The sequence below is a fragment of the Leptodactylus fuscus genome, chromosome 5 (assembly GCF_031893055.1).
Source record: "Leptodactylus fuscus isolate aLepFus1 chromosome 5, aLepFus1.hap2, whole genome shotgun sequence".
NCBI lineage: Eukaryota > Metazoa > Chordata > Amphibia > Anura > Leptodactylidae > Leptodactylus > Leptodactylus fuscus.
Genome location: NC_134269.1, coordinates 195,397,715 through 195,422,039, shown reverse-complemented (window position 1 = coordinate 195,422,039; position 24,325 = coordinate 195,397,715). Strand labels below are relative to the sequence as shown.

The following is a 24,325-nucleotide window of genomic DNA, read 5'->3' as shown; positions in this document are numbered from 1 at the left end:
GTATACAAACGTACACATACACTATATACTTACAGATGGCAATCCTTGTCTAGATTGAACAATCTAGCTGTAACGTTACCAAATGTTTTTTTCCTTTTTCATAAAAAAAGTGCAGAAACCCTTTACTCTTTACAATTGATAGAAGGTAGAACCTAGTGCCTGACAGCCAGCCCCCTCACTTCACCATGAGGCTGCGGCTACATGGTGACTTTGTGACAGCCATGACATGTGCAAACACTGTTGTCACACTCTGCAACTTCAGAACTAACATAACTGAATGGGGTTGCACTGTGACCCATGATGCTGTGATACTAAAGCTGGCTTCACAGATACTTATCTGCAGGTCATTGGCAGATCCAGCTCAGCTTAGTAGCATTTGCTGTAATGCTATGTATATGACCACTAGACACATCAGATTTTCAGGAGATTTCACCAAATTCAGCTGGATCTTCCAATAAGTGCTTGATTATTTTTTTTTTTTTTTTTTTTTTTTGGGCAACTATGAGTCACAGGCTCGGCAAGCAAAATCTCTGTGAAGCCACAACCTAAGAATCACCATGCATGCTAATGGTAGGTTGCTGAATGCCAGCTGAAACTACTTTCAGCCCCAAATTATATTAAAGGCAGTTTTGTTAGAAGTAAAATGGTAATAACTTGAATCCTAGTACTTTATAGAGGTGGATTTTACATCTTTGGAATCCCATTGTCATGTAAATGAATACTTTACTCATATGGAAATGATAGTCAAAGTGTTTTGGGTGGTTCCTTAGCTTGTTTACACTTTGGTCTCGGCTCTAGATTCCCAGACAAAGCGCCTTTCCTCGATTTACACAAGAATAAAAATTTAATTTACATGAAAACAGGACTCCAAAGCTGAATAACAGAGACATAGCTGGAAACTGTAGAATCTTCTCTACAAGGTACTGGGATTAGGTTTCTATCCAATTTACTGCTGACAGACTCCCTTTAAATGTGTGTCCAAGCAAACTCAACAGCTTGGCAAAACTTTTAGACAAAAGGCATCTGAAAATAAACTCCAAGTTGGCAAAGTAAAAGGGTTGAGGCACGAGATGGAGAAAAAGACCTATTTAATAAACCAGATGTGTGAACTCTGAAACAAAGGTGTTTTTACAGCCTTCCAACATTAGTTTGGCAGGTGCTTCATATCGTTACATTACAGTCTTAATATGAATAATTTATTTGACAAATGTGCCAGCCTCTCATCTTGAAGATATTTTTGGAGAAAATGAAATGTAACTGCCGATAGAAATTCATCACATTTAAGTAATGAAAACATGAAGCTTAATTCACAGTTGATTTTTCCTAAAGTTCTGAATAAAGTTGATCAATGAATGTGAAGAAGGTAATACAGAATTAGTAAAATACAACAATTAACTTACCATTGTCAAACACTGTGCCAGCGGTAAAGGAAAGCTCAGAGTCATGCTCAGCCTTACATGCGTATAAAGCCTTGGCTCGCCTTGGCAAACTGCAAAAACAAAAAACCGAAAAACAAAAAACCCAGAAAGTTATAATCTGATTGTAATTACGTGGATGCGATTATAATATGTGTACAGTACATGACATATAGTATTTTGTCATCCTTCACTACTTTAACAAAAACCAGCATACATTACAAAAAAAAAAAAAAAAAAAATTCTAAAAAGAAGCCTGGACCAGAACCATCCCCATGAAATCAGCAGCACTGCTTGATACTGTAGGCCCGATTCACATCTGTGTTCGGGTGTCCGTTTGGGCAGTCCACTTAGGAACCCCCAAACGGAAACCTATAAGCATAAAAAAAAGCTATTACCTAAGGAAACTCGCGGACCCCACAGACTATAATGGGGTTCATGTGGTTTCCCCACAAAACATGCAGAGAGAAAAGTGCTCCACTCTGAATGTTTTGAGTGAAAACCAAGTGGAAACCACATGGACCCCGTTATAGTCTATGAAGTCTGTGGGTTTCCTTAGGTCACCGCTTTTTTTTCAATGTCTATAGGTTTCCTTTCAGGGGGTCACCATGCGAACTCCCCAAACGGAACCGCAAACGCAGATGTGAATTGGGCCTTAGGGTCACCCAAAGCAACCTTCTTTCCCTCCTTCCTGATGGGAGCCTCCATTCCCGAGATTTCAATGGTTTTCCAAATATGCAAATTAGCAATGTTGCTTTTGTTACGCCAAAGAGCTTCGTTCGCATCTCTGTAAGAGACTTCAACACAGACTCTGCCAAAAATTGACAGAGAAAGATCTTGCACAGAGGACTTTTTTCTCTGCTGGAAACCCTCCGGACCCCATTATAGTCTATGGGATCTGTGGGTAATCATTGTTTCAGTAGATGGGTTCTATGTCATGCAGGTCCACGGTTGATACAAACAATGGACGGCACTGGCCAGTTTGCTCCTCTCTCCCATGATTGACAGGGACGATTACTGTAAAATCACCTGGTCCTGTCAATCATATGAGGAAGTGAAGGAGGGAAAGGGGGACAGTGGGAGGTATAGCATTATGACACAACAAGAACAATGGTAATGCTCTTGTTGCTCCAATCATTTACAGATTTGGAAAAACGCAAATATGTTGAAAATGGAGAAAATTAAAAAGATCTTATTGTTGGTTTTATCCTACTCGAGGCAGTTTAACTATTTATCCCTTTACCTTTTTCATCGTATTTGATATAGCCTTCAATTTCTTGTTTCTTTGCCACATATTATTGAAGATAACACATGCTCATGTGATAGATAAATTATATTGCAAAGTCTTGGGACGCTAAACATCAGCTTGCTGTGAATACGTACTGCTCATGCCCTTAATACATCCTGATAGTGATAGATAAAGGAGTTGTCCAGCTGGTAAGAAGTTATATAATGGATACATGTGAAAAGGCCACTTTGGTAAATACCACTGCACAATGTCTGGACCTTACAGAGCTCGCCGCTTCTTTAGTAATGTATTTCCAATGACTACTGCAGCCCAGTAAGACTACCAGATGAAGACCACCCATGATGAAGGACAAAGGCTTTGTGCGCTCTATAGATATTTCATTCATAAATATAACCGCCTGATGTATATTGTATATGATATAGTAGAAAAGTGTTTGCATTGTTCTTCCCTTTACACAATAACTGGCAATTGTCGTTGTGACTAGAGAAACGCCAATCTACAATACACATGAAAGAAGCATTTGCAGAAACAACTGTGTGGATGCTGAAAGCGATAAGCGGAAGGTATTCTTTCCTGCAGCGTGTGGAAAACATTGCAATGTCTCCTTCATACTGAATCCAGCCCTTGACAAATGCAACTTCATTTCTGCATTTATGCAAGTGTTTTTGTCATGAGATAGAAGCGCTTAACCCTTACTGAACACCCATAGCCCTAACCGCAGTTGGTGTCCGTACTAAACCTGGAGGACAGCAAAATCAACCAGGGCTGTTAATCCTTGTTTGCCATGAATAAAGGGGGCTCGAATACATTTCCAGGTGACGCAATCAGACAACAGGGAAAGGGTTAAAACACAGGAGTTAATGGGGTTATGTCACAAAAATTATTTATCCATAAGCGCTCATAGACTGGTTAGTTATGCAACACAGTCCCCGCAGTGCTGAAAGGATATGCAAAACATGCCAGGGCTATGGAGGTGTAACAGTCCGCTGTGCACCAGATCGGGGTGCTTGAAGTAGAGTCCCAACCCAATAACAGATAGCTGGAATGCTGAGTCCTTTCACCTATTTCCAATTTACAGTTAGAATATTTTATTCATATTACGTAATCCACAACATCACATGTAACGTTTCAGTCCACCTTGGCCTTCATCAGACTCTGCTACGATGAGGGATTATAAACATGAGGCTATATAAACTGGAGTTCTCTATTACGTGAAAACTCTGCCATAAAAGTCATGTGTCTTCAGACAACTATATTACATCAAATCCTCAATTACGCCAAACAAACACAGCACAGAGCAGAGCAGTTTCCAGCCTCCTTCCTTACACAATACAGGGCAGGATGCAGAATAGCCTGTATAGTATCTTTGCACCATCACCGCAGCTCACCTCCCACTCACTTCATTGCAGTTGTGAAAATCGCTGCATGTCAATTATACCTATGGAAACACCAAACACTGGCGGTTTCCCTATAGGAGTAATGGAAGCAGAAAGTCCGCAGAGGTTTTTTTTGCTGCAGCCCATTACATGGGGTCTTAGCCTTAGGCTGGTGTTACACGACCGTAATTTAAAGAGGACCTTTCACCGATTTGGGTACAGGCAGTTCTATATACTGCTGGAAAACCTTTCCCGATCTTTGCCCCGGGGTAAAGCGCTATCGGTCACGGTACCATAGCTCTTTACAGTCAGAAGGGTGTTCCTGACAGTCAGTCAGGTATGTCTTTCTCCAAAGCAGCGCCTATCGCGCTGTACAGTGTGGGCACCAGGAGAGGGACTTAATACTGTGGGACATTTGGAGGGAAACGTTATAATGTGGAGGTGTATAATGTTAGGGTGACTGTAGGAGGATTATACTTTGTGGGGGCACATGGAAAGATGATTGAGAATGGGCGGAGTCAGTGTAGAAGTGGATGGAGCTAAATTTGCCACGGCACGCATGGCCCTCTAGAACCGTTACAATTTCTCACGTGGCACCATGGGAAAATTAATTGCCCCCCCCCCCCCCTGCTTTAGATGATGCCCTCTATACAGACCCTTATGCCTAGTACATGTGCATGATTTTGAGTGAAGGTGTTAAAAAAAAAAAATTAAAAATAAAAACATAAAAAAGCCCTATTTAATAAAAAAAAAAACAAAAACTAAAAATATTGGAAAAAACACCCGCCCCCCCAAAAAAAACATTAGTCTTCAAAACTGTATATACAAAAAACCTGAAACTATATCTGAGCCAGTCCCATCCTGAAGTGGTTATAGGAGGAAACGACAAATGTAAATGTTTTACAAACCTAAAAAAAATTGAAAAAGAAAACATTGAAATGAACAATTGTCTGTTCCGTTTGCTCTCTAGAGGTTTTGTTAGCGGTTTTACTCATCAGAACATGTAATATGACAAGTGGTGCACAAACTTTTGCATAATATCGTACAAGTTTATTACTCGTTTTTCTGGCACAACATCATCTAAACCCTGCTGTCAAAATGATGCCTCATCGTGTATAAAGAACAACACGTTGGAAATAGATGTTGGCAGGTCTGCTACTGTGTGAGTCCAAAAATACAAGTCTCCATACCAAACTTGCTGGACAGCGCTCCGTTCAATAAACAGTTCTGAAGTTATTTACTCAGAAGATAAAAACTCTTATGATTTAATCACCCTGTAACTATTACAGTACGAGGAAACGAATGGTGTGCTATCTTCTACCTGGAAACATCCCGACCTGCCGAAAGCAGCAGAACCTGCAGTGCAACCAGGCTGACCAATCCGGGAAAAGGCGGAACGTTACTGTTCGGAATGAATAAAATTCTTTGTTATGATTTTTTACTTTAGTTTTAACTTTGGTATGTATGCACTGTATGAACAGAATTTCAGGAGCCCATGGATCCTTTTCCTCATGTGCCCTTTTGTAAAGTGCAAATAAGGTAACACAGCTGGCCGCAGCTAAAATAAAGGCCTAGTGACTGCTCTGTGCAGATAATTTATCAGGACGGATCAGGGAAATCATATAGAAAAGATTAATTGTGCCCAGTAGCTCGCTGGCAAACCTGGACTCAACTATATATACTCACAGATATTATATACACAGCTGGTAAATAGCAAAGAAAATAAACAAAAACCCACAACCTTGTGAGAGAATAACCTGCAGGTATGAATGTGTGTGTAAACAGCTCTCAAGTTCAGTAACATAACTCCTGTCTAATATGGTCAGGTGTAACTATAGACAAACACCGAAAAAACCCAGAAATAGACGGCACCAAGTACTGCGAGATAAATCCCTCAAATTGCACAACAGTATACCAATCTCCTAATTCCATGCACAAAGGCAGATTCATTTACTGAAAAAGTTTAGAGCACTTTCAGCACAAAATTACTGAAGCCAGGGTTTTGTTTTTTTTTTTAATAAAGAATTTTATTTATTTTATTTTTTTTACCATTATTTTATTAAATGTCTATAATGGAATCCCGAACACTGTACATACTGTTCAATGTGTTTTATTGTTTGTGGTGTTTTTTGGGTTTTTTTGAGTTTTGTACCTTACAATTTTTTTTTTTTTTTTTTTTTTTTTTTACAGATTTGTCGTTACTGTGCAGCCTGGCTACAACAAAGAAAACAAGGAATTTACTAGAGATGAGCGAGTACTGTTCAGATCAGCCGATCCGAACAGCACGCTCGCATAGAAATGAATGGACGTAGCCGGCATGCGGGGGGTTAAGCGGCCGGCCGCCATCAAAGCGGAAGTACCAGGTGCATCCATTCATTTCTATGGAGCGTGCTGTTCGGATCGGCTGATCTGAACAGTACTTGCTCATCTCTAGAATTTACATTTTACTAAACGTCGTGCTATACTATTAAGACTGCTATATGGCAGCACTGATTCATTTAATACTCCAACTTTAGGGGGAAAAAAAATACATCCCAGTATTATACATTGCTCTATGCTTCTCAATGAACATGAGGCTCTTAGTATACATTTTGTTAACGCTGTATAAACTCACTAGCCACTTCACAGCTACTGTGTTTCCCCTGAATATAAGATCTCTATCTCCTTTACGCTAAGGGGAGGTGCTATAGTAGAATGGCTGCATCGGTAGGGTGTGGGCAGGGGTGGCACCTGCCATCTGGTCACGTAGGTAGCCCAGCCCACAGTATAGTAGCGGCTAGGAGGTGGCATTCAGAAGGCTGACTACGCAGGTGGATTCGGAAGACAGAAGGTGGGGCTCTGGAGCAGGTGAGTGGATTTTACCCTGCTGTGGCAGGAGGTACAGGGCACTTATCTTGAACAGTTGGGAACTACGATATGTCTATTCTCAGTTTCGGTGACATAACCTAGCGCTGACTTTGGCTTATTTTTGGAGTAGGGCTTATATTTCTATTTTTCAAGCCTTCTCCAAAAAAAAAAACATGCAAAATAAAGCTAGGGCTTAGGTGTTTGTTTTTTTTATTTTTTATATATAAGCCTAATTTTTGGAGAAATAGGGTACCTCTATATAGTTGGCTCCTTTTCTATAAAAGACACTGTGCAGAAAAGCAAAAATCATTACGGAAACACATTGCTCACAGGGTGGAGTGACCCAGTATCCCAAGTCAAGGGCCAATATAAGCCCCAAGCTGTGACCAACACTACCCCACATACAGTCCTATGAAAAAGTTTGGGCACCCCTATTAATCTTAATCATTTTTAGTTCTAAATATTTTGGTGTTTGCAGCAGTCATTTCAGTTTAATATATCTAATAACTGATGGACACAGTAATATTTCAGGATTGAAATGAGGTTTATTGTACTAACAGAAAATGTGCAATATGCATTAAACCAAAATTTGACCGGTGCAAAAGTATGGGCACCTCAACAGAAAAGTGACATTAATATTTAGTAGATCCTGCTTTTGCAAAGATAACAGCCTCTAGTCACTTCCTGTAGCTTTTAATCAGTTCCTGGATCCTGGATGAAGGTATTTTGGACCATTCCTCTTTACAAAATAATTCAAGTTCAGTTAAGTCTGATGGTCGCCGAGCATGGACAGCCCGCTCTCAAATGATCTGAAAACAAAGATTGTTCAATATAGTTGTTCAGGGTAAGGATACAAAAAGTTGTCTCAGAGATTTAACCTGTCAGTTTCCACTGTGAGGAACATAGTAAGGAAATGGAAGACCACAGGGACAGTTCTTGTTAAGCCCAGAAGTGGCAGGCCAAGAAAAATATCAGAAAGGCAGAGAAGAAGAATGGTGAGAAGAGTCAAGAACAATCCACAGACCACCTCCAAAGAGCTGCAGCATCATCTTGCTGCAGATGGTGTCACTGTGCATCGGTCAACAATATAGTGCACTTTGCACAAGGAGAAGCTGTATCAGAGAGTGATGAGAAAGAAGCCGTTTCTGCAAGCACACCACAAACAGAGTCGCCTGAGGTATGCAAAAGCACATTTGGACAAGCCAGCTTCATTTTGGAAGAAGGTCCTGTGGACTGATGAAACAAAGATTGAGTTGTTTGGTCATACAAAAAGGCGTTATGCATGGTGTCCAAAAAAAAACAGCATTCCAAGAAAAACACTTGCTATCCACTGTAAAATTTGGTGGAGGTTCCATCATGCTTTGGGGCTTTATGGCCAATGCCGGCACCGGGAATCTTGTTAAAATTGAGGGTCGCATGGATTCCACTCAGTATCAGCAGATTCCTGAGAATAATGTTCAAGAATCAGTGACGAAGTTGAAGTTACGCCGGGGATGGATATTTCAGCAATACAATGTCCAAACACTGCTCCAAATCGACTCAGGCATTCATGCAGAGGAACAATTACAATGTTCTGGAATGGCCATCCCAGTCCCCAGACCTGAATATCATTGAATATCTGTGGGATGATTTGATGCTCGGCGACCATCAAACTTAACTGAACTTGAATTGTTTTGTAAAGAGGAATGGTCCAAAATACCTTCATCCAGGATCCAGGAACTGATTAAAAGCTACAGGAAGCGACTAGAGGCTGTTATCTGTGCAAAAGGAGGATCTACTAAATATTAATGTCACTTTTCTGTTGAGGTGCCCATACTTTTGCACCAGTCAAATTTTGGTTTAATGCATATTGCACATTTTCTGTTAGTACAATAAACCTCATTTCAATCCAGAAATATTACTGTGTCCATCAGTTATTAGATATATCAAACTGAAATGGCTGCTGCAAACACCAAAATATTTAGAACTAAAAATGATTAAGATTAATAGGGGTGCCCAAACTTTTTCATAGGACTGTATATAGTACCACAGCAATGACAGACACTATGCAGCACAGCACCATGTGAACAGATCTCAAAACGTTCACCCTACTTGTGGTCTCAAAGGACAGTCAGCTAGTAGGTAGAGCCCTTATGCATTCAATAATCTACACAATTTTTTTTATTAATAGTGTTAAAATTCTGTACGGCAATTTAGGTTGCAAATCACATTTTTAGAAGAAAAAAAATACACATGAAAAGCCTACATCCAATTGCACATTTACAGCTTGTAATAAAATGCACTTTATCTGCTCTTAACAGCTTAAAGTATTTTTCCACCGCATAAAAGGCATTTTCCAATAATCATTTCAATTACATCTATCCTTTTCTAGAACAGGTCCCTGCCACTATTCCATCATTATTATTATTACTACTTCTAATAAATAATCCCAATTTTACATTACTGGTAAAATATTTAACCCCTTCCACACTTGTCCACGTATATTTCTGGCAGGTAACAGCTGCCATATAGTCATAGTCCAGCTTTCCTTATCCATCACAGGGTTCCTGATCTTAGGGGTAACCCGCCAGCCACTGTGACAAAGCCTATGGCCTGGGTGGCCTCTTCAGGGCCCCACCGATTCAGGTCCTGATCAAGACCCCTGAACTACAGGCTGTTATTTAATATCCCAATGGATAGGTGTTCTGACTACCAGACCTCACTATTGCCCTGATACTATATGTATTTGTACTAAATAATACAGCATACTATGACAGATTTGCTGTCTCTCAGGCAAGCTGGGTAGCATACCAGGTAAAGCTATAATATGTATACAATAAATCTTTGTGATCCAGAGCTTGCCAGATTGGCAGTTGTTCAGGAATACTGAATAATATATCCGATCATAGCTTATAGCTTGCTAGAATTTCTCTCTCAGGGTTCTGCGAAAGCTGGGAAACACACCAGGTAATGCATTAATAGGGACTGCTAAATACTAACCTAAATAAATCCCCCTGGTTGCACCAAAATCAAGCCAAAGCTTGCTAGATTTACCCATGGGGAAGTTGGGTAGCAAAAAATCGTGGTGCCGTAAAAGGGAATACTATCTACTATAAATGAATTCAAATCCTTTCTCCATAAATGTGCTATACCTTGCTTGACATGCCGTTCAGATTCATAGCAAAGCTGGGTTGCACATCAGAAAATGTTATAATAGGAACAGCTAAAAACTAAATTTACCTAAATTATTCTTCCTCCTACCTCTGTAATTATTTAATAACTTGCCAGATATGACTTTTAGGATCCCAGGAAAGCTATGTTACCTGCCATGGTTAGCTGTAATAGAGACCACTTAAGTAAATACATGAAATAAACTTTGCTCCTCGCTCTGTATGTGTGTCATGTCAGATTTTCCTTTCAGGGCCCTGGGGAAGCAGGGCTAATATACAAGGTACTGTTGTAACAGGAACTTCTGAGTACTAAACATACCTAAGTAAACCCTCCTCTTTGCTCTATAATTGTTTCTTAAAATATGTATTTTTCAGGGTCACAAGAAAGCTGGGTAACATACCAGTCAGTGTTGCAATACAGATTGCAGCTGAAGCAAAATCTACCTATATAAACCCATTTTGAAGTTATGACACAGCTAGCTAGTTGTGCCTTTCAGGAATCTGGGGAAGCGGTTTTTTTTTTTTTTTTTTTTTTGCACAAGGTAGATGAAAACCACACACATGTAATTCTCTCCTCTCGCTGGTGTAATTCATGCTTTTGGGCTGTACCGTCTCCATAAAACAATTATGGTGAATTACAGCTAAGCCCCAACCCTTCAGTGATGAGCCCCCCTGCTCTCAAACTTTTGGCAACATCATGATAGGGTTTGTGGCCAATCAGTAATGGCACTGTACATAAGCAGGAATCACTGTCTACAAGATTTCTGTCAAACCACTCAGATATAGTTTATCAATAAATCCTGCAGCTATAACTATGAACTATAAAGATTTTTTTTTTTAAACTCATTTTACTGAAGGAGATGCAACAAAAACAGGGTAATCAAGAAAAACATTTACAGAACAGGAAAAGTAAAACATAGAAAAAACACCACAAATAAACAATCAAAGAACTACCTCGCCACCATCCCACCCCGCCCTTCCACCACGAGCAGAGAAAAATGCAAAAATGGAAGGGCACTATAGTGTCAGCAAATACACAATTTCACCCGTAGGTAAGGGGAAACAGATCCACCCGGCAGACGTCTCTCCTCAGGGTACGTAAGCGCCCAATGCTGAGTGCATGGAAGGAGCAGAATAAGCGCACCACGCTCCCCAGACCTTAGTAAATTTCTGAGGGCAGCTCCTGCCTTTGTATATAATTTGGCTGAGGGGAGGATCGAATTAACCAGTTTGCGCCATTGAGACACCGACGGGGACTGAGGGGCCATCCACCGGAGGGCAATAGCCTTCCTGGCATAGAATAAACTTTCGCGGAGAAATATCCAGACATGATGGTGCCAGGTCTCAAAGAATATTTTAGTTGCTATTCTTGGCTTTTTGGGGTTTAGCATCCCTTGAACATAAGTAGCTTTCAGGGAACCAGGAAAGCTGAGTAACATACCAGTTAGTGCTTTAACGCAGACTGACGAATCAAAAACTACCTACATAAAACCCATTTTTAATGCTTTTAATGTCCTGCTCCTACCGAACCATCTGTGATGTCCTGCTTGTACACATTGCTGGTCACCAACCAATAATGGCACAAGAATCACTAAGTATTTGCAAGTTTTCTTATCATAAATTAATAGTACAGATGAGGTAAAACTTTTCTCTTGGCATTAAAGACCCAAACATTCTTGGAGAACCTATAAGCAAAACCAACACCATATCTGGTTTTGAAAAAGCATGGACAACATTTGTCGCAAACAGTGTTCATATTGCACCTACAGGTTCAGACGGAGATTTTTGGTCCTGAACCTAATGCCACATCAGGTTCCGGACCAAAAGCCGGGTAGCTGCGACTGAAAGAGGTGCACTGCAACGGCATCCAGCCACGCACTCTGCTCTGGATTAGGCCCAATGAATGGACCTAGTCCGGATAAGGGTGTGTCTTCAGGCTGAATCGCGAGGCGAAACGGTCTGAAGAATGAGCATGTCGCTTCTTTTTTCCGGGAGCTGGAAGAAATGGCTCCCGGAAAAAAGACCTGACCGGCTCCAATCAATTTCAATGGGAGCCTTCTTTTTGGTCAGGATTTTGAGGCGGATACGGCCTCAAAATAATGACCAAAAATCTCCATCTGAACTTACCCTTCACAAGTTTCCTGAAAGTTGGTGAGGTATGGGTACAGACATCAATCAGATAAGAAATTCTGTTTTGGGATAGGTTATGTCTAAATTATCATAAGTAACCTACAAGGATGTTAACTCAAATAATATTTTAGTCCTTAGATTGAAGCTCTAGAATGACGGAGAAAATTATATCTAACTCAGCATTCTGCAGATATATAGAATATAAACACAACATGGGATTGCTGGTTCAAATGCATTTTAGGAGTAAAAGGTTTGTAACTAAGGAAGTGACTGAGGTAGAGAATGAGGAACAATACAAAAATAGGGAACTGAAAAACGTGCCATAAAGAGCATATTGGGAGCTGAGGCCAGAAGCAGTGAGTGAGTCAGAGGCCGGCACCTTAACCTTGTATTAGTCACTGACCTCAAGTTAGTTAAGTAATGTTATGTAACAGCAGTAAACAGAGGCTCAACTAAGAGAATATAAATGAAAAGATAGGAAGGAAATTAAAGGTGTTAGCCAACTGTAATGCAAATTGAGGATATATATATATATATATATTTTTTTTTTTTTCTTATATAATACATAACGTAATAATAAAACAATTACTCACCTTTACCACATCATCCATTTGTAGTAGTGACTTCTCCTCACAGGCCCCAACTGATAGCAGTGACCCCTTCACAAATAGCATCACTGCTGAGGCCAGTAGTCACATGCAGTTTCTGAAGAGGCCATTGCTGACGCCTGTTTTAGAGTAGTCACTAACACAAATGAAACATCCATTCTGTCAGAACCTGCAGACAGAAACCACAACTATCGGAGGATCTGGGAGAGGATGGGGGATTCACATATCCTCTTTGATTCTGTGTAATCAGGATTCAACCACACAAGCAAATAAAAGCAAGGCTTCATAAGCAAGACACAAAGGGTTCCCTACTCAAAGCTTAATGAATATAAAATTTAACTTTTATTATAATAATATTTAAAATGTCAGTACTCATTCCCTCAATAAAAACATAAGAAGTCCCTTACAATGCAATCCTCGGGACGTATCTATTTGCTGTGATCTCAGTTACACTGTATTCACTGCCTCCTTAGATTCCCCCTTCAGGTGTAAAGTGAGTATTTCAGAAGCTCATATGGAGGCAGGATAGATACACCTAGTTTTATACGCTTTGCTGATCAGCAGCAATTCAATTTGTATGCGTTTCTCTGCACAAGCTCATCAGGAGGACTAATATTTATACATCATTCAGGTTGATAAGGTGCGGTGCAGTTCCCAGAGCCCGTGTGGTAGGCTCCGGTACTAGTCGGGGATTGACCACCGTGAGTAGTACACTTATCCATTTCCTATAACATCTTGCTACCCATCCTTCAATTTCTTCACTTTACATTTGCTATTTTATTGAAAACACATAGGAAACTTTGAATAAACCATTACTAGAATAAACACATCTGACGGGAAAGCCTGACATTCCAGAACTACTAAAAGTGGGTTCCATGCCTCATCTGACAAATAGTTGGATGGCAGATCTCAGGCTGCTCCCACTGATCTTCTCTGGTTGCTCTCACACGCCTTCCAACCTAAGCAACATTATTACCAGATGATCATAATGGCAAAGACACTAAGGTCGGGTTCACACGATGTAATTTGGCACATAATGTGGCACGTAGACGGCGCGGGAGCTTTTGCGGGCCGTATACGCTCCCATTGTTTTCAATGGGAGCCGATACCGTATAAGCGGCGCTCTAAACAGCTTATTTGAATATTGGCAAAAAAGGCAAAATCTGGACAACAGAGGCGTGGACCCACAATGGAAAAGACACCATTTGGTTAAAGTGACCCTAACTTAAAGGGGCTTTCCCATCTCACTGTTTCAGAAGTTTGCCTGCTATCTCTCTGATACTTCCTGTATCCCCCCATCCCAGCTTCCTGAATGACACTATGAGGTATCACAATACTTTTGCAGATCAGATAATATACATATGCATGTAGAGAATGGACTCCATGTTATCTGTGTCTTTATATAGAAAGATAACAGACTCGGCTTTATCAGCAAACTGCAATTAGCTGATCTAATTGTCCTGCTGGCAGAGCAGTAAGTAATGTCACTTTGTCCTATGTCACAGGTCTGTGGTTATGGAAACGCTGTGTAAACAATGGGAGGAATAAGTTCACATAGCAGTGAAACAAAGCAGTATTTCTAAAGCAATGCATTTAGGAAAAAAGTTTTCAATTTACATAAGCTACCAGTATAGATAGACCATCTGCAGAGCTTGGTTGATGTGTGGGGTCAGGTGACAGACTTCTTTTCACGGGATCGATGTTAATCAATAACAATGATCATATGCAGTATTTTTATTTCTAAATAAGGTGAAGAGGTTGCAAATTTATTTCATAACTGTAGAACAATGAGGGCAAAACAAGTGCCTAGGTTCAATAGTCTACAAAGGAGAGGACATGTTTGAAGATCTCTCAAAACTAAAAAGCCATAAAATATACTCACAAGTGACGTTTTACTAACTGAATAATGCAGTGGCATAAAATATATTACTATTACTGCTAATATTCGCTCAGATTTGTGGAAATTTCCCATATATCTTGTTTACAAAAACACCTGCATCCTATATGATCTGCCTGTGATGACCAGAAAAGAGGAACAACCATCGTATAGTACACATGCAGTAAATTCAGAACGCACATATCCTAAGACTGACAGAGCTGTGATATTTATAAGGCTCCTGCTCTCTACCAGCACCATTTGACATTATATGTATTTTGGTTACTGTTACTGTGCTCCTGGCACCTCTGAGTGTCTTGTGAGGTGATGTCAGAGCTGTTATATTCTGGCCACTGTAATACCCTTCAAACCCTGCTGAGATTTCAAGGGCATGAACTAGTTATTATACGCCTCTCATTTGTTTTGGCCTGCAAGTATGGCATGGGGCCAAGAATACATTCCTTCATTTTCTTTCTGCCCCTCTTGTGTTTGACTGTACTGTGCAAGTTTCATATAGATAGGTGAAGGAACAAACAAGTTTCACAGAAATGCCGATGAAGATGATAAATTAGCAAGTGACTGAATAGCTTAGTTCTGTATACAAGTGACTTGAGCGGTTTGGTGTCCTGGGGCATTGCTGCACCTGCCGCTCCTCCCATTTTGTGAAAAAAGAAAATAAAAAAATGGGTGTTCCAGCATGCAAGACCATAACTGGGTGCTCTGAGCAACCCAACTGTATATGGAATAAATTGGGCATTTCTCAGCTACAAAATTGCATTTTGGCAGAAGAGATTTATAAATGGTTGTGGTGGCGGTAGACTCCCTGTAAAACTCAGACCAACTTTAAAGCTTTAAAACTTAGTTTAAATATTTTCTGAATTTAAAGACTAAAATGTTAAATCCATCATCAAAATTACCTCTTTTTCAGAAAGAAAACAACTTGGCTCCACCTACTGGTGACAGCTGCCCTGTAAGTCGATGACAAGCCTTGAAACACAATTAGTATTATTGGCCAAGCCAGACGCCCATCTCTTGTCAAGGTTTGTTGAAGAAGACTTTTCACTACCTCCACCAATACCAGTTCTTGGCATCTATTAATATGCGCCACTCCAATGATTCCAGCACAGTCAGCATTATTTTCTGGCTCACACTGTTCCCAAGCAATAAGTGTTGTTAGTTTTGCCTGATAAGCTACTTAGACTTTGTACTGTCAGGTGGGTGGTGTCAGGGCTCGCAACTCCTGCCTGCTCCTGCCTAACACCACTGACCTGACGGTACAGAGCCTAAATAGTATATCAGACACCACAACTAACAGTACTTATTGGTGTTTGGTGGAGGATTTGCGGAGGCTAAAAAAAAATTAAAAAATTACAACTGTACAAAAATCTGTAGAGCAGTGCCTGCAAAGAGCTGGACATGGCAGAGGTGGTGAAAGGTCCTGTTTAATAACTGGACACTGGCTTACTGGGTAGATACTTCTAACAGGGGGCAGTAGAAATAAAGCTTCTTCCTATGGGAATACGTAAAGTTGTGTACTTTTTCCATGAAGCACTGCCAATAAGAATGCATTCTTTTCAAAGAGGTAAAAAGCCAGCTCACCTCAATGGTGCTGGACCTCCTTCTTTTTAACCTGTACGACCAGATACATGAAAAGGTCTCTTAAAGAGGACCGTTCACCTCCTGGGGCACATGCGGTTTTATAGACCGCTAGAAAGCAGTCAGTGCGCTGAATTCAGTGCACTATCGGCTTTCCCATTCTGTGCCGGTACTGTAGCTCTTCACTGTCAGAAGGGCGATTTCTATGGATGAGTACTGGGGGGAGTTCCTCAGAGCTCAGTGTCATCGCTGGGCTGTAAGCAACGCCCCCTCTCTCAGTACAGTGCTATAGATGCTACTGTGAGGAAGGGCGTTCCTGACAGACTGTCAGAAATGCCCTTCTGACAGTGAAGAGCTACGGTACCGGCACCGATAGCTCTTCAGTGGGGGCACAGAACATGAAAGCTGATATTACACCACATGTGCTCCAGGAGATGAAAGGTCCTCTTTAAATGAAAACCTCCTTGCTTCAAAGCTAACTGCATAATGTGAAGCCACGTCTGCATGCCCAGGGTTAAGAAAATAACCAGCCATGCAATTTGGCTGCTTTTCCATCTAGCAACTATAGTTATGTAAATAAGTTTTCCCTTATTTTACCCTGTTTACAATGGTTTACTCAGTATGGCGTTAATATACACAGAATGCACTATATATTGTAAGGAACAACTTTAAAAAAAAAAAAAAAAAAAAAAGAAGAAACACACCACTTCTTGAGAGATGGCTAACTTCTTCTTTACCAAATATATTTTGTAATTGCTTGCACTTAATCCAGTAGAGTTGATTAAGATAATAAAATAAGTAACTTTCTGTGGCTATGTATTATATCATAAGTCCAGATCCGAGGGACTATAGTAGACTCATTCATAAGACCAATGCCTTTGCCCCTTCTGATCCTCTTCTATGTTGTATAAAAGCAGTTGATTTGCAAGTGAAAAAGTATAATAATGGGAGATAAACATATGTTTATTTATTCAACAAGGCTGAACAAATTTGCATGGAATTATTCAATATAGGGATATAAAGGCAGCTTACTTGCAGACTACTCTTACTGTTTTGATCAAGGAAAAATGTATCTGCCAGAGATTTTTACAAAAAAGGATCAGGAACAAGGATCAAAATGAAAGGCATGAGCATTGACCTGACACAAAAAAAAAAAAAGCCATATAAAAAATGTTGCCGACCACTGCATTAGCGTTTTTCAACCACATACAAATGTCTGAATTCTTGAAAGTCTGACCACATACGCTATATGAATCATATAAAGTATATCTTGCAAAAATGAACCCAGTAGAATGAATTTACAGTATATGTAATGTAGGGTGGTCACTGACCTGATCGGAGATGAGTCATTAGAAGTTGAAGATGTTGGCATTGGGCTTGATGGAGCAGAGAACATTGGGCATGTGAGTGGCGATGTTGGACTTGGATTTAGTGAACTACAAAAAAAGTAGATACAATAAGAAGTACAACAATGAACAATTGATAATAAACATATCAAGTGAACCAATGTGCATAATAATAAAAACAAGCATATATAAAATGTAGGTTTTATAGAACACAATAGCAACTGCATGCAAGAGAAAGTGACAAACAGTCAAAATATCCCAAAAATAACAACTCAAAGAAAAAGTAGCTAAAAATAAAGAAGTTACAGAATATATGCAGGTGCAAGAACCAGTTGTGTTTGAAGCGTAATAAATGTTAGAACAACTTTTCATCTGACATTTTTCCCCTGAAATGGGGCCATCGGCATAAGCCTCATGGGGTTTTTGCCTTCCTGTGGATGAACACTGTAGAGGACTGTGAGGTTATAGGTTGGACGAGATGGACTGATCCAACCTCATCTACTATGTAACTGTGTAATTCTGTAGATCTAGTGACCAGCTGGGCACCACTTGCACTGCCATGCTGCCAGTGCCCTCTACAGTCCTCCTCAACAGATAGGAAAAGTGTTATGTATAATAACAAGACTTTTTTCAGAAAATACATTTGCCTATCAACCATCTATGACACTTATACAGGATAAAAAATATGCAAATCTAGTCTCCTGGATGGAATTAGGAGAACAGAGTGCACTCTGTACACCACCCTATAGAGGGCAGCATCCTTAACATCATCAACGACTCGGTTATAAAGTCTTTTTAATCATAATATGGATTTAATTGCCAAATCAGTATTTCTGTACCAAAAGGAACACATTATGATTAAAAAGACTTTATAACAGAGTCATTCATGATGTTAAGGATGCTGCCCTCTATAGGGTGGTGTACAGAGTGCACTGTTCTCCTAATTCCATCCAGGAGAATAGATTTGCATATTTTTTACCTATACAGGAATTATTGCAACCTCTGCTGGACCTGTTCAGCTACTATACAGGTTGGACCTTCTCCTGATGGCAAACCCTAAAAGTATTTGACTACCCCTAACCTAGGGAATGCAGTGTACAGATTTCAGCCCACAAAAGAGGACAGGGGAAACTATAAAGCAGCACAAAATTTCACAAAAGGAAGCTCCTTTAAGCATTGACCCCAGCATGGATTGAACTGCTGCATCTATGTGCTGGATCTAAATAAGCAACTATTTTTGATCCTGTATGGATGCTGTCACTTTGTTTAGATGGTAAAGTAAAACCTCAGCAGTATAAGCCCACTGTCATATTGCCACCGATTTATGGAGAAGTGTGGGACAGATCTGACTACAAAACGTATTATTTGTAGTCTGTTACCATAGAAACATAAGGGATTGAACTGAAACTGTAGACTTAAATAATAGTTTGGCAACCACGAGGAGTCCTACTTCTAGATTTCCTTGCTGGTCTTTCTTTCTCCAGACATAATCTGGCGTTCCCATTAACAAGACTTTCATTACTCATTTGTGGCACAGTGAACAATTTTAGGCAGTGATATATATGCTGATGCTGGAAGGGGGAAAAAAGACAAACACCGCTTGGTTTCCTTATAATGGAATTCCAAAGAAAAGACGCCTAATTTGTCATGTAATTGAATTAACTCTGCCAAAATTTTCCAACTTTTAAAATGTAACCACAAAAATAGTTCCAAGATACAGAATAACATCCACCACAATGCTCACATTTGCTATGGAATAGTCTACTTTATGGTAGTAATCGGAGCCTCTGACATCCATGTAAAATAGAACATCCACATTTTTCTCTCTTAAATATGACCACACATGCCAGTCTTTTTTATTATCCACACTATGCACAGATGGAGATAAAAGTTCTAGCTAAACCACAAAATGATTTATCATACAGAACAACAAGACAGTCAATATAAGTATGGTACATATTCAAAAGACAGTAGTATGAATGAAACCCGTATACTTTTTAGAAGCATGTACTATCTATAGCTGTACTAAGTAGATGGATTCCAGTATCTGAATGGTTAATGCTTAAAGGCTTATGAATGACAACATCAATCTAAGCCCATGCGATGTCCTCGGTTGCCCTCGTAAAAGAGACAAAAGTTGCGTTATATGAACCATTCAAGGGTCGAACCACAAAAGACGGCAGGATTTTAATGTTTTGCGCATTCTGAAAACATTGAAAGGATATTGAAGAAAGCATCAATGCAAAACCATAATGGGATTTCTGCCAATGTAGATAGAAGGCCAATTACTCATGCTCCGTACCTAAACACAATTGGTCTATATCTGTCAAACATAAATGATCACCAAGTAACAGCAGCCCCAGTCGGGATGTGGAACGCTAACAAATCTACTTTACTGCAGCGAGTGTGCATAAGATGGAAATGGCCTCTTTCCAACTTACACAAGCCCGCTCATTAGCTGTGCGACTATTCCAATCCACCTTCTAATCTCCACTTTAGTTTCTAAAGCATTGCAAGAAGCCACCGTTTTACTTCAGCCTGCGGACTCTGATTTAGTTCATACAATTTCTTTCAGCGTGTATAGTGTCCAACTGTGAGTTACAAAGCTGAAGGGATAGGTGATGTCATTTTGCTGTTGGTAGGTTAGAAATGTTATACTGCCTATTATACTACGTGATCTAAGGATAATTTATACACAGGTTAGGTCATCAGTATCAGATTGGTTGGTGTCCAACATCCAGACCCCGCACCAATCAGCTAATGCATCCGCCAGAAGCCGAACATAAGTTATACCACCAGAAGCAGCCCTGCTCCTTCTCATACTAGGAATATGGAAGGCATAAAAACATCCAAAAAGGGATAACACATAAATGTGTGCAATTGATTGAATGAGAAAAGGAAGAGCGCAAACAGCAGGCCAATACTCTCATTTAAAGGGTTAAAAAGTTATAACTATAAAAATAAAGAGTGGATACAGAATCAGAGAAAGAAATAAAGAAATCTGTGAATTCTTTTTTACACTGACTTATGGGGACAATACAGTCACAATAAAATAACAAATATGGATGTGGTCAGATTACATAAAATAATGGAATCCTTATATGCTGTATAATTTAAGTCATACTACATATACAGTATATAAAAATTAAACTAATAATTTTTTATACACAGGTTAGGTCATCAGTTTCTGATTGGTGTGAGGTCTGGATGTTGGACCCCGACCTATCAGCTAATGTCGCCGCTTACGCGAGTAGGCGAAGTACGCTCCTGTAGTTCTATGGAGTACAGAGCGTACTGCGTCTGCTCGCATAAACAGACACAAAAAAATGGCCGCCCGCTTGTGAAATCGGCTCTGCCTAAGGACCGCTGGCAAAGCCAACTTGCGCATGCGTTGAATTTTGCCCCCCCTGCGGAAGAAGACGCGTGAAGAGGCCGTTGCTGAAGAAGATGGAGGCGGCGCTGAAGAGAGTTCTCTCGCAGCATTGGGGACGCCCCAAGTGCTGCAAGAGAACTCATTTGCATGCCGACGAAAACCGGGATTTCAAGTAAACGGCGGCACGGAGAAGACATCGCAAGGTAAGACGTGTTAGTGAAAAAGAAAAAAGTTTTAATGATAGGATCACTTTAAAGGGCTTGTCCAGAAATTACAGTTCTGGGCCATGAGGCTGGGAATCTGAAACATAAAAAATAAGCATACTCACCGGTACCTAGCACTCTTGTGTTCCCTGTCTCTGTTTGGTCCAGTAGCACTTTTAAAATGTAAAGAAAACAATGCGACAATTTGGAAACTCAGATAGGGTAACTCCTGGCTGTTGTCTGTATCGGCAGGTCTGTTTGCCAATCACATGACCAGTTGACACAGCTTTTGGAGAATGAATATGTGAATAACGCCCTTGATGAGTGAGTGCATTGCTCACTTTATGTTAGTATGCACTGTACTACATACCCACAAGCTTTTTGCTGAAGTGTGACTTTAATATTATTAAGTGAGATTTTGTTGACTAAGAACTTCCTTATACAATGCCCATCAGCAGTCTGAACAGCCTCTTACAGCAATAAACAGAGGCCAACACAGAGTGCTTGTCTACAGTGCTATCCTTCCTGACAAAATGATAGACACCATATCACAATCACAACAATCTCCGTTTTCAGGGGCCACACGGTGATTCAGTGGTTAGCACTGCAGCCTTGCAGCGCTGGAGTCCTGGTGTTCAAATCCCACCAAGGGCAAAAAACCATCTGCAAGGAGTCTGTATGTTCTCCCCATGTTTGCATGGATTTCCATCCCATATTCCAAAAAAAAGACATACGGATAGGGAAAAAAATGTACGTTGTGAGCTCTATGTGGGGCTCACAATCTACATTTAAAAAAAAAAAAAAAAAACAATCTCCATTTTGAATTGGGTGTTTTTGGGATCAGTCGTGTGACAAATCAGCACAGTGGTAGATCTTTGTTCTAAAGTAAAGCCACAAAGCAGACTTGCATATACATTTGCTGTGAAAAAGATCCTCCACCAAGAAAACCTAGCTCAAGTCCAAAGTCTCAGCTCTGTAACCAACGTATTTTACGTTTCATCTTCCACACTAGTATCTATTGTAATGTATATTTCACTAACTGTGGTTATGGTACATTTTTTTAATCTTCTGCTTTATAAAACACATAGCCAACAGTAAAAATCAATACACACTACAAAGCTTTATACGTAGACTAATAGCCGTATTGCAGTTTCCAGCAGAGAAATCCTTGAAAAGCTTTTAGTACACAATATTTGGAATTTGAGGACATTTTGAGTGTTTTGAATGCAGCAATTTCGGAGGCATATTTGGCCAGAGTAATCTCTTGCTACGCTGTGACTCCAACTCCTTGTGCATTGGCTAATATTCAGAGAACCATGTGCAGTGCTTGTCTTACCAAACAGCTATCACCTTGGGTTCTTCATGTGCAAGCCAAGTATTTGCTGATGTCACTAAACTACCTGAAATGGCAAAACGTTCCTCAGATCCACTGAACATTAATCCGTTTGACATGTCGGCAGGTTTCTAATAATATAGCGGGAGATACATTTTTAATTTTTTTTTTAACACACTTTGCATAGCTACATTTGAGTCAACGGTATTATCAATGTGTCATTCTGTGTGAAATACAATGCAGGCATGATATGTTCTACAATGAAGAAACAAGACATAACATGGTGAAATAGACGACATGAAGAGTCACATGTGAATGGCAGATGTTTTTAATGTGTTAATGGTCTGTCACTATGAACCACATGTCTAAAAAGCCATATAAAAGCGTCCAGTTTCTAATAAAAATGTTAGTATAAATGCATGGTTAAAATCATTGCGACCTTGATTTTAGCTCTTCTAAACCCATTACTAATGGTAGAAGACAGCGCCATGCTTTGTAAATGATGACTTGCGCCCTAGGGAGTCGATCCTCACAATAAAGTCCAAGATAATGGCCATACAACAACGAGAATGTGTATCCACTACGTGGGCTTTGGCCTTACACAAGATTCTGCTGACCGGTAGGTTATCTTCCTCTGATTCCTAGTCCTCTCTTTCATACTTATAGTTTTTGGGGGGTTTTGGCAAGGTATATTAAGAAGTTTTGTATATTCTCATGTACTCGTATATGCAAAGTGGCATTATTTATATAAAACCGTAAAATCTTACTAAAAGGAATGCATCTCCAATTTTTTAAATTAATGTATTAAAACCAGAGTGAGATATATAACTTCTTTGTAATTATTTGTTTTATGATTGTTTTTTCCATAGGCAGCAATACTCTGAAGTTGAGTCATTGAGGTCTATAGGAGAGTTAACAAGGCAGGCTTTGTGCAAAGAGAGGCATATAGTGATGTTATCTATAGAGGTGCTAACTTCTATTGCAATTCTGTAATGTTTCTTGTTTATGATGTGAATAGAGTGGCTGCAGAGGAAACCCCTAAAAAAATTGGCAAATATCAGTCCATTGTCTAGAGTGTAAACTGTACGAAATGGTAACTGTTCAAAAATACAGATGGTGGCAAGAAAATTAACAAAAAAAAACAAAAAACTCTAGTGACCACTATGGATTACTGCAGTTCAGCTCCATAAAGTGATTGGGGGTTGAGCTTCAGTAACCTGACACAATGTGCAGAGCTTTCTGTTTCTGGCTCTGTACACAGTGTAGCTCCTGCATACGCAGCTCCCCATATCAGTTGATCGGTGGCGGTGCTGAATGCCAGATCCTCAATAAGCCTGATATTGATTACCTATCCTAACAAATTGTGGGAGATTTATTTCTAATTTATACCAAATATCTGGTGTAAAACAGCTGCAAACTTTGTCTAGTGATATGAAGATGAAAGTGGTGTGGGAGTTGTTCTATATTTGGTATAATTTATAGCAGTTAACGGGTGTAAATTATTACGGAAATCTATGTCAGCTACAAGCTGCCATAGATCTCAGCATAGGCACACAGCCCAGCAGATGAACCGCAGCATTTATAAAGAAGTTTGCACCTCATCAAATGCAGCGCCAGGGATATGCAATTCAGTAGGCCAATCTTCATCAATATGCCCTATAATATGGCAATAGCAATACATTTATGCAAAAATAGATGATCGCTATAGATACATGAACTGTGTTCTTTACTTGACAATGTGTAATAATGAGGATGCATGTAAATAATACGATGTGAATAAATACAGAATACTTAATATTTTGACATCTGAAAAAGTGGGCAGAG

The 24,325-nt window shown here is 39.8% G+C and overlaps 1 protein-coding gene across 2 annotated transcripts in view; it reads right to left on the bottom strand.

Moving 5' to 3' along the window:
* The window catches only part of ARHGAP26 (Rho GTPase activating protein 26), a 229,047-nt gene that overhangs the window by 5,915 nt on the left and 198,807 nt on the right, over window positions 1–24,325 (bottom strand). For both annotated transcript variants that reach the window (XM_075275014.1, XM_075275015.1), the window contains 2 exons: window positions 17,578–17,682; window positions 1,401–1,489 (listed from right to left, as the gene is read on the bottom strand). In XM_075275014.1, coding sequence (XP_075131115.1) covers window positions 1,401–1,489; window positions 17,578–17,682 — 194 coding nt within the window. The remainder of the gene's footprint in view (window positions 1–1,400; window positions 1,490–17,577; window positions 17,683–24,325) is intronic.